General features: G+C 29.9%; 1 protein-coding gene across 29 annotated transcripts in view; it reads right to left on the reverse strand.

Moving 5' to 3' along the window:
* The window catches only part of LOC130442582 (transient receptor potential cation channel trpm), a 112,066-nt gene that overhangs the window by 70,714 nt on the left and 25,601 nt on the right, over positions 1-15,751 (reverse strand). For 5 of the 29 annotated variants that reach the window (XM_056776839.1, XM_056776833.1, XM_056776832.1 and 2 more), the window contains exons 1-2: positions 14,885-15,002; positions 9,456-9,558 (exon numbers count right to left, since the gene is read on the reverse strand). In XM_056776839.1, the coding sequence (XP_056632817.1) occupies positions 9,456-9,485 (30 nt within the window). In that variant the 5' untranslated portion in view covers positions 9,486-9,558; positions 14,885-15,002. Of the gene's footprint in view, positions 1-2,165; positions 2,347-2,994; positions 3,031-9,455; positions 9,559-11,113; positions 11,203-14,884; positions 15,003-15,300; positions 15,316-15,751 lie in introns of those variants that run through there. The other 24 variants (XM_056776831.1, XM_056776828.1, XM_056776817.1 and 21 more) reach the window with 14 other exon arrangements.

Consider the following 15,751-nt stretch of genomic DNA (forward strand, 5'->3'; position numbering starts at 1 on the left):
TGAAAAAGTATATAGGGTTCATTTAAGTTCAAAAAAACATAATTAAATAGTATATACGAGGTTAGTTTAAATGAAAAAGTATATAGGGTTCATTTAAGTTCAAAAAAACATAATTAAATAGTATATACGAGGTTAGTTTAAATGAAAAAGTATATAGGGTTCATTTAAGTTCAAAAAAACATAATTAAATAGTATATACGAGGTTAGTTTAAATGAAAAAGTATATAGGGTTCATTTAAGTTCAAAAAAACATAATTAAATAGTATATACGAGGGTAGTTTAAATGAAAAAGTATATATGGTGCACTATTATGTCAAAATAACTTATTTAAATAGTATATACGAGGTTAGTTTAAATGAAAAAGTATATAGGGTTCATTTAAGTTCAAAAAAACATAATTAAATAGTATATACGAGGTTAGTTTAAATGAAAAAGTAGATAGGGTTCATTTAAGATCAAAAAAACCTAATTAAATAGAATATACGAGGTTAGTTTAAATGAAAAAGTATATATGGTGCACTATTATGTCAAAATAACTTATTTAAATAGTATATACGAGGTTAGTTTAAATGAAAAAGTAGATAGGGTTCATTTAAGTTCAAAAAAACATAATTAAATAGTAAATACGAGGTTAGTTTCAATGAAAAAGTATATAGGGTTCATTTAAGATCAAAAAAACCTAATTAAATAGAATATACGAGGTTAGTTTAAATGAAAAAGTATATAGGGTTCATTTAAGATCTCAAAAACCTAATTAAATAGAATATACGAGGTTAGTTTGAATGAAAAAGTATATATGGTGCACTATTATGTCAAAATAACTTATTTAAATAGTATATACGAGGTTAGTTTAAATGAAAAAGTATATAGGGTTCATTTAAGTTCAAAAAAACATAATTAAATAGTATATACGAGGTTAGTTTAAATGAAAAAGTATATAGGGTTCATTTAAGTTCAAAAAAACATAATTAAATAGTATATACGAGGTTAGTTTCAATGAAAAAGTATATAGGGTTCATTTAAGATCAAAAAAACCTAATTAAATAGAATATACGAGGTTAGTTTAAATGAAAAAGTATATATGGTGCACTATTATGTCAAAATAACTTATTTAAATAGTATATACGAGGTTAGTTTAAATGAAAAAGTATATAGGGTTCATTTAAGTTCAAAAAAACATAATTAAATAGTATATACGAGGTTAGTTTAAATGAAAAAGTATATAGGGTTCATTTAAGTTCAAAAAAACATAATTAAATAGTATATACGAGGTTAGTTTCAATGAAAAAGTATATAGGGTTCATTTAAGATCAAAAAAACCTAATTAAATAGAATATACGAGGTTAGTTTAAATGAAAAAGTATATATGGTGCACTATTATGTCAAAATAACTTATTTAAATAGTATATACGAGGTTAGTTTAAATGAAAAAGTATATAGGGTTCATTTAAGTTCAAAAAAACATAATTAAATAGTATATACGAGGTTAGTTTAAATGAAAAAGTATATAGGGTTCATTTAAGTTCAAAAAAACATAATTAAATAGTATATACGAGGTTAGTTTCAATGAAAAAGTATATAGGGTTCATTTAAGATCAAAAAAACCTAATTAAATAGAATATACGAGGTTAGTTTAAATGAAAAAGTATATATGGTGCACTATTATGTCAAAATAACTTATTTAAATAGTATATACGAGGTTAGTTTAAATGAAAAAGTATATAGGGTTCATTTAAGTTCAAAAAAACATAATTAAATAGTATATACGAGGTTAGTTTCAATGAAAAAGTATATAGGGTTCATTTAAGTTCAAAAAAACATAATTAAATAGTATATACGAGGTTAGTTTAAATGAAAAAGTATATAGGGTTCATTTAAGTTCAAAAAAACATAATTAAATAGTATATACGAGGTTAGTTTAAATGAAAAAGTATATAGGGTTCATTTAAGTTCAAAAAAACATAATTAAATAGTATATACGAGGTTAGTTTTGATGAAAAAGTATATAAGGTACACTGTTAGCATTATATAATTTATTTAAATAGAATATACGAGGTTAGTTTAAATAAAAAAGTATATAGGGTGCATTTAAATAGTATATACGAGGTTAGATTCAACGAAAAAGTAATTTTTGAATACTATAAATATTATACGGATATGGTTACCTCGTCCTTAACCTTTTTGTTTCTATTTTTAGTCCACAAAACGATTGGATTCAGTTCTTGAAAACTACCGCCTATTCTTTGTGTAATCGTTTTTATTTCGGATTTCTTAAGAGTCATTTTACAATTTCACATAGTAAATAACACGTAAACACGTTTACGACATCACTGACTTTATTATATTAAAAATGATTATATATATATTACGAACGATAAAGTATTTAAGCCGAAAATAAATAATTTAATCGTTGTTAGTGTTCACACACGTTACTGCAAATTAAAAAAAAAAAACTAAATATCATCATCTTTGAATCGCATAATTGTATAGGGTGATTTATAATGTGGAGCGGTTTTATAGGCCAGTCAAATTAGAGGTTCACCCTGTACAAAAAATTGTTAACACATAAACATCGACGAAATAATTAACAGTTAATTAAGTGACTCGCCCTGTATATTTTTTTATATATATACAACGTAATTTCGAATGAAAGTTTATGAAATATTTTTTTACGAGTACGAGGTGAGGTAGAAAAGTTATTCGTTCGAATATTTGAATAAAATTTATTACGTAAAAAATAGTGTATGGCCGCCTATTCGAACGTTCTGTTATCAATTAAAAAACAATAATAGTATGATAAAAAGTCAATACGTCAGCTTGTTTATTCATTGTTATATTCGAATGGCGACTAAAATCGTTTTTTTTTAAATATTTCTCAATACTTTGTCATTTTTTTTCGATCCAAAATCTACTGAAGCACATTCACAAATGACGGCACATCAAATAATACATCTAACACTAAATACGACGTTGCCACATCTACATCAAACTTACTTTCACTTTGGGTTTATCCAGATAAGTATACGAATGCTGAAAAAACGAGATTAAGTTTATAAATTCGGCACACTCTATTTTTTCTACGTGATTCTATTATACAGGGTGTCAATTTGGATACTACATATACAGGGTGTTTCAAAAATAAAGAGGCGATCCCGTTGAAAAAGTTATGTTCGAGAACCGCGTAACTAGCGCCCTCTATGAGAGTCAGACATAAAAACAAATTCATACGAGTTTGATTTGAAACTAGTTCCTTAGGTGTTTGCTAGTTCACATTTTATGATGTACCAGGGTTGCTACTTAAGTTGATGCCACAATTTCCCTTGTATCTCCCAAACCAACAAACTTATAGATTTCTACATATACTCAATCCATTCAGGAACAATTCTTCTATAAACAGTCAAATTTTCATGTATTCTTCCCCATTAGTTTTCGAGATACAGTCTGACAAAGTTTGCTATTATTTTAAACCCATCGATTATATCATGATCCCACAATTTCCCTTGTATCTCCCAAACCATTAAACTTATAGATTTCTACATATACTCAGTCGATTAAGGAATAATTCTTTTATAAACCATGAAATTTTCATGTATTCTTTCCCATTAGTTTTCGAGATACGGGCTGATAAAGTTTGCTATTATTTTTAACCCATCGAATATATCATGATCCCACAATTTCCCTTGTATCTCCCAAACCAACAAACTTATAGATTTCTACATATACTCAGTCGATTAAGGAATAATTCTTTTATAAACCATCAAATTTTCATGTATTCTTTCCCATTAGTTTTCGAGATACGGGCTGATAAAGTTTGCTATTATTTTAAACCCATCGAATATATCATGATCCCACAATTTCCCTTGTATCTCCCAAACCAACAAACTTATAGATTTCTACATATACTCAGTCGATTAAGGAATAATTCTTTTATAAACCATCAAATTTTCATGTATTCTTTCCCATTAGTTTTCGAGATACGGGCTGATAAAGTTTGCTATTATTTTAAACCCATCGAATATATCATGATCCCACAATTTCCCTTGTATCTCCCAAACCAACAAACTTATAGATTTCTACATATACTCAGTCGATTAAGGAATAATTCTTTTATAAACCATCAAATTTTCATGTATTCTTTCCCATTAGTTTTCGAGATACGGGCTGATAAATTTTGCTATTATTTTAAACCCATCGAATATATCATGATCCCACAATTTCCCTTGTATCTCCCAAACCAACAAACTTATAGATTTCTACATATACTCAGTCGATTAAGGAATAATTCTTTTATAAACCATCAAATTTTCATGTATTCTTCCCCATTAGTTTTCGAGATACGGGCTGATAAAGTTTGCTATTATTTTTAACCCATCGAATATATCATGATCCCACAATTTCCCTTGTATCTCCCAAACCAACAAACTTATAGATTTCTACATATACTCAGTCGATTAAGGAATAATTCTTTTATAAACCATCAAATTTTCATGTATTCTTTCCCATTAGTTTTCGAGATACGGGCTGATAAAGTTTGCTATTATTTTAAACCCATCGAATATATCATGATCCCACAATTTCCCTTGTATCTCCCAAACCAACAAACTTATAGATTTCTACATATACTCAGTCGATTAAGGAATAATTCTTTTATAAACCATCAAATTTTCATGTATTCTTTCCCATTAGTTTTCGAGATACGGGCTGATAAATTTTGCTATTATTTTAAACCCATCGAATATATCATGATCCCACAATTTCCCTTGTATCTCCCAAACCAACAAACTTATAGATTTCTACATATACTCAGTCGATTAAGGAATAATTCTTTTATAAACCATCAAATTTTCATGTATTCTTTCCCATTAGTTTTCGAGATACGGGCTGATAAAGTTTACTATTATTTTTAACCCATCGAATATATCATGATCCCACAATTTCCCTTGTATCTCCCAAACCAACAAACTTATAGATTTCTACATATACTCAGTCGATTAAGGAATAATTCTTTTATAAACCATCAAATTTTCATGTATTCTTTCCCATTAGTTTTCGAGATACGGGCTGATAAAGTTTGCTATTATTTTAAACCCATCGAATATATCATGATCCCATAATTTCCCTTGTATCTCCCAAACCAACAAACTTATAGATTTCTACATATACTCAGTCGATTCAGGAACAATTCTTCTATAAACCTTCCAATAATCACGTGTTCTTCCCCATTAGGTTTCTAGATACAGGCTGATAAAGTTTGTTATTATTTTAAACCCATCAGATATATAATGATCCCATAATTTTCCTTGTATCTCCCAAACCAACAAACTTATAGATTTCTACATATACTCAGTCGATTGAGGAATAATTCTTTTATAAACCATCAAATTTTCATGTATTCTTTCCCATTAGTTTTCGAGATACGGGCTGATAAAGTTTGCTATTATTTTAAACCCATCGAATATATCATGATCCCACAATTTCCCTTGTATCTCCCAAACCAACAAACTTATAGATTTCTACATATACTCAGTCCATTCAGAAACAATTCTTCTATAAACCATCAAATTTTTATGTATTCTTTCCCATTAGTTTTCGAGATACGGGCTGATAAAGTTTGCTATTATTTTAAACCCATCGAATATATCATGATCCCATAATTTACCTTGTATCTCCCAAACCAATAAACTTATAGATTTCTACATATACTCAATCCATTCAGGAACAATTCTTCTATAAACAATCAAATTTTCATGTATTCTTCCCCATTAGTTTTCGAGATACGGTCTGATAAAGTTTGCTGTTATTTCAAACCAATCGAATATATCATGATCCCATAATTTCCCTTGATTCTCCCAAACCAACAAACTTATAGATTTCTACATATACTCAGTCGATTCAGGAACAATTCTTCTATAAACCATCCAATAATCACGTGTTCTTCCCCATTAGGTTTCTAGATACAGGCTGATAAAGTTTGTTATTATTTTAAACCCATCAGATATATAATGATCCCATAATTTTCCTTGTATCTCAAAATCCATCAAACCTACGAATTTCTACATATGCTCACTGGATTCGGGAACAATTTTTTCATAAACGCACTTTTTTTTTCGTCTTTTCCCCCATGAGTTTCTGAGAAAACAACGATGCTGTGCGTTCGCGTTGCTTAATTCGACAATCGCTCAAAAAAAAAGCTTGTGCCGATTTGTTCAAGGAAATGCTTAAAAAAATTCAATCGCGGTGCTACAAAAGGATCTACGTGTATAAACCCTGAACCAAATTTCAAATAGACTGTATAGGGTCTCTCAAGAGAACCAAATCCAACTAAAATTGTCCATCCCCCGTACAATCCCGATAATTTCGTCTTAGTCCCGCAGATCAAAGATAAAAAACGACGTCAACGTTTTCCAATACCCGAAGAAGCGGCTGATGCGCTCAAATCAAATTTTTTGGAGGTACCTCAATCTGAATGGGGAAAATGCTTCGACAATCGGTTCAAACGCATGTAAAAGTATAATGGAGGAATATTTCGAAAAACAATAAACGTATATCAAATTATGAATCTGTGGATTTATTTGTGTCTAACTTAAGTAGCAACCCTGGTATTCAAGGTGTTTCTTAGCAGCAATACTAAAACGTCGTTTCAAAACTGCACCTATCTCCCCTACTGACGAACCGTTTCCGTTCATAAATTCGATTTATTAATACTACTGCTGATTCATTAAATATTAATAATAAAAATTCGATGGCTTCGTAAAAATAAGTGCTTATTTTATAAACATCGAGAATATATTTTTGAAAATTGTAATAATTTTCATGGCCGGAATTTAAAACTATTACGAAATTTCCAAACTCCCATAACCTGATGATTATTTTATTATTAACAAATATTTAATTTAATTCGTTCAGGTAATTAGCTGCGGTATAATATTTAACAATAATCGATTAACGTTTCATAAAACTTAATTGTTATATACCGATTGTCCCAATCTCGAATATGAAGTATAGTTACGAGAAACAAATTTATGCAAACGTGACGTCGAACGAGATCTGAAAATTTTTATTTTTGATTTTGTAGTTGGAGTGATGGTTTTTTGAAATATTTTATTAACATTTCAAATGTCAAAAAACGCAGTTAAGTACACACGTCGATTTATTATATCCTATAATTTCCCTTATATCTCAAAAACCATCAAACCTACGAATTTCTACGTATGCTCACTGGATTCGGCAACAATTTTTCCATGAAACATCAAATTTTTTCATCGTTTTCCCAATTAGTTTTCGAGATACAGGCTGACAAAGTTTGCTGTTATTTCAAACCCATCGAATATATCATGATCCCACAATTTCCCTTGTATCTCCCAAACCAACAAACTTATAGGTTTCTACATATACTCAGTCCATTCAGGAACAATTCTTCTATAAACCATCAAATTTTTATGTATTCCTTCCCATTAGTTTTCGAGATACGGTCTGACAAAGTTTGCTGTTATTTCAAACCCATTGAATATATCATGATCCCACAAATTCCCTTGTATCTCCCAAACCATCAAACTTATAGATTTCTACATATACTCAGTCCATTCAGGAACAATTCTTCTATAAACCATCAAATTTTTATGTATTCTTTCCCATCAGTTTTCGAGATACGGTTTGACAAAGTTTACTGTTATTTCAAACCCATCGAATATATCATGATCCCACAATTTCCCTTGTATCTCCCAAACCAACAAACTTATAGATTTCTACATATACTCAGTCCATTCAGGAACAATTCTTCTATAAACCATCAAATTTTTATGTATTCTTTCCCATCAGTTTTCGAGATACGGTTTGACAAAGTTTACTGTTATTTCAAACCCATCGAATATATCATGATCCCACAATTTCCCTTGTATCTCCCAAACCAACAAACTTATAGATTTCTACATATACTCAGTCCATTCAGGAACAATTCTTCTATAAACCATCAAATTTTTATGTATTCTTTCCCATCAGTTTTCGAGATACGGTTTGACAAAGTTTACTGTTATTTCAAACCCATCGAATATATCATGATCCCACAATTTCCCTTGTATCTCCCAAACCAACAAACTTATAGATTTCTACATATACTCAGTCCATTCAGGAACAATTCTTCTATAAACCATCAAATTTTTATGTATTCTTTTCCATTAGTTTTCGAGATACGGTTTGACAAAGTTTACTGTTATTTCAAACCCATCGAATATATCATGATCCCACAATTTCCCTTGTATCTCCCAAACCAACAAACTTATAGATTTCTACATATACTCAGTCCATTCAGGAACAATTCTTCTATAAACCATCAAATTTTTATGTATTCTTTCCCATCAGTTTTCGAGATACGGTTTGACAAAGTTTACTGTTATTTCAAACCCATCGAATATATCATGATCCCACAATTTCCCTTGTATCTCCCAAACCAACAAACTTATAGATTTCTACATATACTCAGTCCATTCAGGAACAATTCTTCTATAAACCATCAAATTTTTATGTATTCTTTCCCATCAGTTTTCGAGATACGGTTTGACAAAGTTTACTGTTATTTCAAACCCATTGAATATATCATGATCCCACAAATTCCCTTGTATCTCCCAAACCATCAAACTTATAGATTTCTACATATACTCAGTCCATTCAGGAACAATTCTTCTATAAACCATCAAATTTTTATGTATTCTTTCCCATCAGTTTTCGAGATACGGTTTGACAAAGTTTACTGTTATTTCAAACCCATCGAATATATCATGATCCCACAATTTCCCTTGTATCTCCCAAACCAACAAACTTATAGATTTCTACATATACTCAGTCCATTCAGGAACAATTCTTCTATAAACCATCAAATTTTTATGTATTCTTTTCCATTAGTTTTCGAGATACGGTTTGACAAAGTTTACTGTTATTTCAAACCCATCGAATATATCATGATCCCACAATTTCCCTTGTATCTCCCAAACCAACAAACTTATAGGTTTCTACATATACTCAGTCCATTCAGGAACAATTCTTCTATAAACCATCAAATTTTTATGTATTCCTTCCCATTAGTTTTCGAGATACGGTCTGACAAAGTTTGCTGTTATTTCAAACCCATTGAATATATCATGATCCCACAAATTCCCTTGTATCTCCCAAACCATCAAACTTATAGATTTCTAAATATACTCAGTCCATTCACGAACAATTCTTCTATAAACCATCAAATTTTTATGTATTCTTCTCCATTAGTTTTCGAGATACGGGCTGATAAAGTTTGCTATTATTTTAAACCCATCAGATATATAATGATCCCATAATTTTCCTTGTATCTCCCAACAACGTTGCCAAAGTTATCGTGATTTCACTGATTTATAAGAAACGATAATTTCGTTTAATTTTCAAATATCATACGAGGGATATTTAATGATTAAGAAATGTGGTCTTACCGTTTTTGTGTGCAACTTTGATTTCTTCATGCTGACTGCGCGTAATTTCACTGGACAGTACTGTTTCTACCATTGTTTCAGAGACCACCCTGTAGATGTGGCTCTGAAAACGAAAGAAAATCATCCGTGAACGAAAAGTTTTTCAACGGCATAATAGCGGAAATAATAACAAGTGCAGCACTGCCGATTTTTACGTAATAACGCCCGTGATTTTTTCTATAGAGGTTAGGAGAATAGACCTTCGAAAAAATCAATTTTCGACCGCCAAATTTTGAGTTACTTTGAAGTAATACCAATAATTACGAGGGTGGTACGAAATATTGGGAGAAACATGGAAAAAACGAACTTTTCGTCAAAAAAATCGAACTTTTCAAGTTTTTTTGAGTCTTTCACGATCTTCATTGGTTCCTCCATGAATATTACGAAATATATCACACTAACGAACCAATAATTACGAGGGTGGTACGAAATATTAGGAGAAGCACGCAAAAAACGAACTTTTCGTCAAAAAAATTGCACTTTCCAAGTTTTTTTGGATCATCCACGATCTCCGCCGGTTCCTCCATGAATATTACGAAATATATCACACTAACGAACCAATAATTACGAGGGTGGTACGAAATATCGGGAGAAACACGCAAAAAACGAACTTTTCGCCAAAAAAATTGCACTTTCCAAGTTTTTTTGAGTCATTCACGATCTTCATCGGTTTCTCCATGAATATTGTGAAATATATCACAACAACGAACCAATAATTACGAGGGTGGTACAAAATATTGGGAGAAACATGAAAAAACGAACTTTTCGTCAAAAAAATTGCACTTTTCAATTTTTTTTGAGTCTATCACGATCTTCATCGGTTTCTCCATGAATATTGTGAAATATATCACAACAACGAACTAATAATTACGAGGGCGGTACGAAATATTGCGGGAAACACGCAAAAACGAACTTTTCGTCAAAAAAATCGCATTTTCCAAGTTTTTTTGAGCACCCACAATCTCCATAGGTTTCTCCATGAATACTACGAAATATATCACAACAACGAACCAATCATTACGAGGGTGATACAAAATATTGGGAGAAACACGCAAAAACGAACTTTTCACCAAAAAAATCGCATTTTCCAAGTTTTTTTTTGGATCATCCACGATCTCCGCCGGTTCCTCCATGAATATTACGAAATATATCACAACAACAAACCAATAATTACGTGGGTGTTACGAAATATTGGGAAAACACGCAAAAAACGAACATTTCAACAAAAAATTGCACTTTTCAAGTGCTATCATATTTGGCAACCATTGATTTTTTCTTATTCACGAGAATCAAAAATAAATTGCGAGGTCAACGTTTTTTTACACCTGAAGAAGAGGTTGATGCGCGCAAATCACGTGTTTTGGAGCTCCCTCAATCGGAATGAAAAAAAATGATTTTAATGGAGAATATTTTGAAAAATAATAAAACCATATACAATTATGTTTATTTGTCTGTCTCAAAACTTCGTATAATTCATAAAAATAGACCAAAGTAGATCAAAAATATTGAGATATTCGCATATACAGGGTTGTGAAATAGTGAAACATACCTTGAGGCATTTGAAACAGTGTAATTCTGTTTTAAATTGACTGAAATATATCAAATATCAACAAAATTACCTTTAAACCACTAAATCCGATATTTACGTTAACTAAAAAAGGTCACATCGAAATCGTTCGTACGTCGAAAGTGATAAACACAAATCTCTGTCCTCTCATTGAATATGACCTTAACTATTATTATATTTGTACAACAAATTATACTGAATCTGATAATATATTTGGCAATTGATTCTATCCTATTCGTTTGGCAAGTTTTGAACAAACGTATTTTACGCATACAGTGTGGGTTTCAGAAGCGGATCGCGTAAATTATGGAAACGATTTAAAATATTTCAAAAATAGAAAATCGACCATTTTTTTTCTGGTAATTAACTATTATATTTTTGAAAATACACTACCAGTCGAAAGTTTTTGCTCGCCCCCTTCATTAAATTTCAAAATAAAATAGTTCAAAACAAATTTCTCTTTAATATTGTCAAGCTAATGTCGAATCGATGTTTTACAAACCAAAATTTGTTTATTTTGTACGAGCTCATCCGGTGGAAATCGGCCATATTTGAAAATATTTTAGTTAAAAAGATCGTATCTGAAAACCCAAACGTAGAAATTTTCATGATTTTACTTCAAGTATTTTGCCATATAAACAAATAGTTTTAAATCGTCGTGGGACACCCTGTAAAACCCTAATTTGCAATAGTCAAATTTTTTACAAAAAAATTAATAAAACAAACAGTATCCATTTTTCTAAAAATGTTTTTAGACAAAATTATACAAAAATTTTACGTAGATTTCAAAACTGTATTAATATACAGGGTGTTTGATTGAAAATAACAAAGTTACATTCTACTTCCGGTAGAACCGGAAGTCGGCCATCTTTGAAAATATTTTAGTTAAAAAGATCGTATCAGAAAACCCAAACGTAGGAATTTTCATGATTTTACCGTAAATATTTTACCATATATACGTCGTGGGACATCCTGTAAAGCCCTAATTTGCAACGGTCAAATTTTTTACGAAAAAATTAATAAACCAAACAGTATGCACATTTCAAAAAATGTTTTTAGATAAAATTATAATAAAATTGAACGTAGATTTCAAAACTGTATTAATATACAAGGTGTTTGATTGAAAATAACAAAGTTACAATCGACTTGCGGTAGAACCGGAAGTCGGCCATCTTTGAAAATATTTCAGTTAAAAAGATCGTATCAGAAAACCCAAACGTAGGAATTTTCATGATTTTACTGTAAATTTGTTGCCATATATACAAATAGTTTTAACTCGTCGTGGGACACCCTGTAAAACCCTCATTTGCAATAGTCAAATTTTTTACAAAAAAATTAATATCTCAAAAAGTATGCCTTTTTCCAAAAAAGTTTTTAGACAAAATTATACTAAAATTTAATGTAGATTTCAAAACTGTATTAATATACAGGGTGTTTGATTGAAAATAACAAAGTTACATTCTACTTCCGGTAGAACCGGAAGTCGGCCATCTTTGAAAATATTTTAGTTAAAAAGATCGTATCAGAAAACCCAAACGTAGGAATTTTCATGATTTTACCGTAAATATTTTACCATATATACGTCGTGGGACATCCTGTAAAGCCCTAATTTGCAACGGTCAAATTTTTTACGAAAAAATTAATAAACCAAACAGTATGCACATTTCAAAAAATGTTTTTAGATAAAATTATAATAAAATTGAACGTAGATTTCAAAACTGTATTAATATACAAGGTGTTTGATTGAAAATAACAAAGTTACAATCGACTTCCGGTAGAACCGGAAGTCGGCCATCTTTGAAAATATTTTAGTTAAAAAGATCGTATCAGAAAACCCAAACGTAGGAATTTTCATGATTTTACCGTAAATATTTTACCATATATACGTCGTGGGACATCCTGTAAAGCCCTAATTTGCAACGGTCAAATTTTTTACGAAAAAATTAATAAACCAAACAGTATGCACATTTCAAAAAATGTTTTTAGATAAAATTATAATAAAATTGAACGTAGATTTCAAAACTGTATTAATATACAAGGTGTTTGATTGAAAATAACAAAGTTACAATCGACTTGCGGTAGAACCGGAAGTCGGCCATCTTTGAAAATATTTTAGTTAAAAAGATCGTATCCGAAAACCCAAACGTAGAAATTTTCACGATCAAATATTTTGCCATATATACAAATAGTTTCAACTCGTCGTGGGACAGCCTGTATAGCCCTGTCCGACTATTTTTTGTACGCAAAACTGAATATCCATTTGAGAGGTAAAATATTTAACATTTAACGAGAAACATAATGGAAATTGTCGCAGTTTTTTTTTTAATTTATGACTTTTCTTTCTAAACCAGGCTAAGAACTGATTTACCTGATTAATACCAAGTTTTCCAAGCTAAAATCTGGTGAAAATTCATTTTAGTACGAAACTACGTACGATTTAAATAATTTCGATTCTTGATATTTTCCGTTATAAGCATCACACCACGTGGAACCTTCAAAAACATTTAGCAACCGAATGAAAGATATTTTTTACCTTCAGATGAAAAATTTGTTTGTATCTGATTGATGGAAACTTGAATAAATACAGTAAATTTTGAAACTGATTGATTTTTACATAAATATATAAATATATTTAATTGCGAAGTTCTGACGCAACCGAAATATGTGAAAATCGAATACAAGCACGCCAATTAAATGTTTTTTTAAAAAAAAATCGCGTTGAATGTTAGTTTTACGACATTTTTTGGGTAAAAAATATATAAAATATTGTAATATTTCTTAATCTCACAGTTCAACAATATGTTACGATCGTTTTTACGCTTGTTAGGGGTAACTTGCCCTTATAAAAGCTTATTTACCCCACCCGCCATTATCAGAAGACTTAAGGTAACTAACTTTGGTCCGAAAACATAAGCTACTAGCCCCAAAAGCTAAACTTTTGTCTGCTCATTTTGACCTGCCAAGTTCACTATTTATTTTTCTCTAATTCTAACGAAATTCTACTAGAATTGGCAACGTCTTCCAAATTGACGTCAATTTAACCGTTATATAAAAATTGCACGTCTCCTCGTTTCAAAAATTACTTTCAATTAGTACAAATAAATCTAATATGAAAAAATTTCATAACCTCACTTTATTACACATTAAACGTCTCGTATTCAAATTTAGAAGCAATAAAAAACGTTCAGGTGTTAAAAAAAATGATTTTTTTTTCAATCTATTTGTTAAAATTAGAATATAAGTTAATGACCTGTACTAAAAAAAATAATTCACTTGACATTTTACCTTGTTATTGCTAGATAAGGTTATTTACAATATAAAAACCCGTAGTGAATAATCTAGGCCTTCATCGGGTACAAATATGTTCATTATTTAATTTATTTTTATGTCATACTTATACTTTTTAAGGTATGAATTAAAAATATGATGAATAAAAAACAAGCAGCTGAAGTAAAAAACTTATTTATGTACCTCGTATATAAGAAATTCAATTATATCCAAATAAATATCATTGTTACCATAAATTTATTTTCTACTAAATTTTAGGACAATCTATATATATGATTCAAATATAGAAACAATACATAACCTCATTTTTTAATTTTATATAAAATCATTCACTATAAATCAAAATATTAAAAACAAATGAGTAAAAAACTGTTTCACTGGTTTTATGATACACGTTTTTTTTTTATTTAGCTATATAAAGACTTAAATTTAAAACTTTTAAAAAGAAAATTTAGCAAACGCATATAATGATGACATAAACTATTCTTTTTTTTCGTTAGATGTAAATGATTTATTCAATAAATCTCGTAATTACCTAGGCATGCGATATTAAACACAAAATTTCTTCAAAAACAAACTCATGCACTATATTTTGACCACAACATTAACGCGATTTTCAGCAGACTGACTGGATCGTTTACGTTCGTTTTTGCAGAAGCTGAATCGGAACAGTTCGGGCGAATTTGTTGCTTCGCACGTGATGGTTACGTAGAGGTGGGAATAAATTTTATAAAAATTCAATCGCCGTTCTAAAATAACAGTAACGTAATACAAATACTATCGAAAAAATTTTACTGATTCTAATGAAACGAGTTTTTTTTTATTCATATACAGACTTGAATCTGAAACTTTAAAAAAGAAAATTTAACAAACGCATATAATGATGACATAAGCTATTTCTTTTTTTTTCTATTAGATGTAAATAATTTATTCAATGAATATCGTATTTACCTAGGAATGCAATATTAAACAGAAAATTTCTTCAAAAACAAACTCATCGTTTTTATTACAATATCAATGCAATTTTCAGCAGAATGACTGGATCGTTTACGTTCGTTTTTGCAGAAGCTGAATCGGAACAGTTCGGGCGAATTTGTTGCTTTGCACGTGGTTACGTAGAGATTGGGAAATTTTTATAAAAATTAAATCGCCGTTTCAAAATAACGGTAACGTAAAACAAAAACAATAAAAATTTTTAAAGAAAATAATATATTGGAAATATATAGAATGTTAGTGCAGGTACATCATTATTGTGTACAAAATATGGTGATGAGCCATCGTCAAACAGTTTCCTGGATTTGCTGAAAATCTTTTGCTGGATACTCTACTATGTACATAAAAAACAAAGGATATATGGTCGAATAGCGTATTCAAAGCGTCGTTCCAAAATAACTACCGCAGC

This window comes from Diorhabda sublineata, chromosome 4 (assembly GCF_026230105.1).
Source record: "Diorhabda sublineata isolate icDioSubl1.1 chromosome 4, icDioSubl1.1, whole genome shotgun sequence".
Taxonomy (NCBI): Eukaryota; Metazoa; Arthropoda; class Insecta; order Coleoptera; family Chrysomelidae; genus Diorhabda; species Diorhabda sublineata.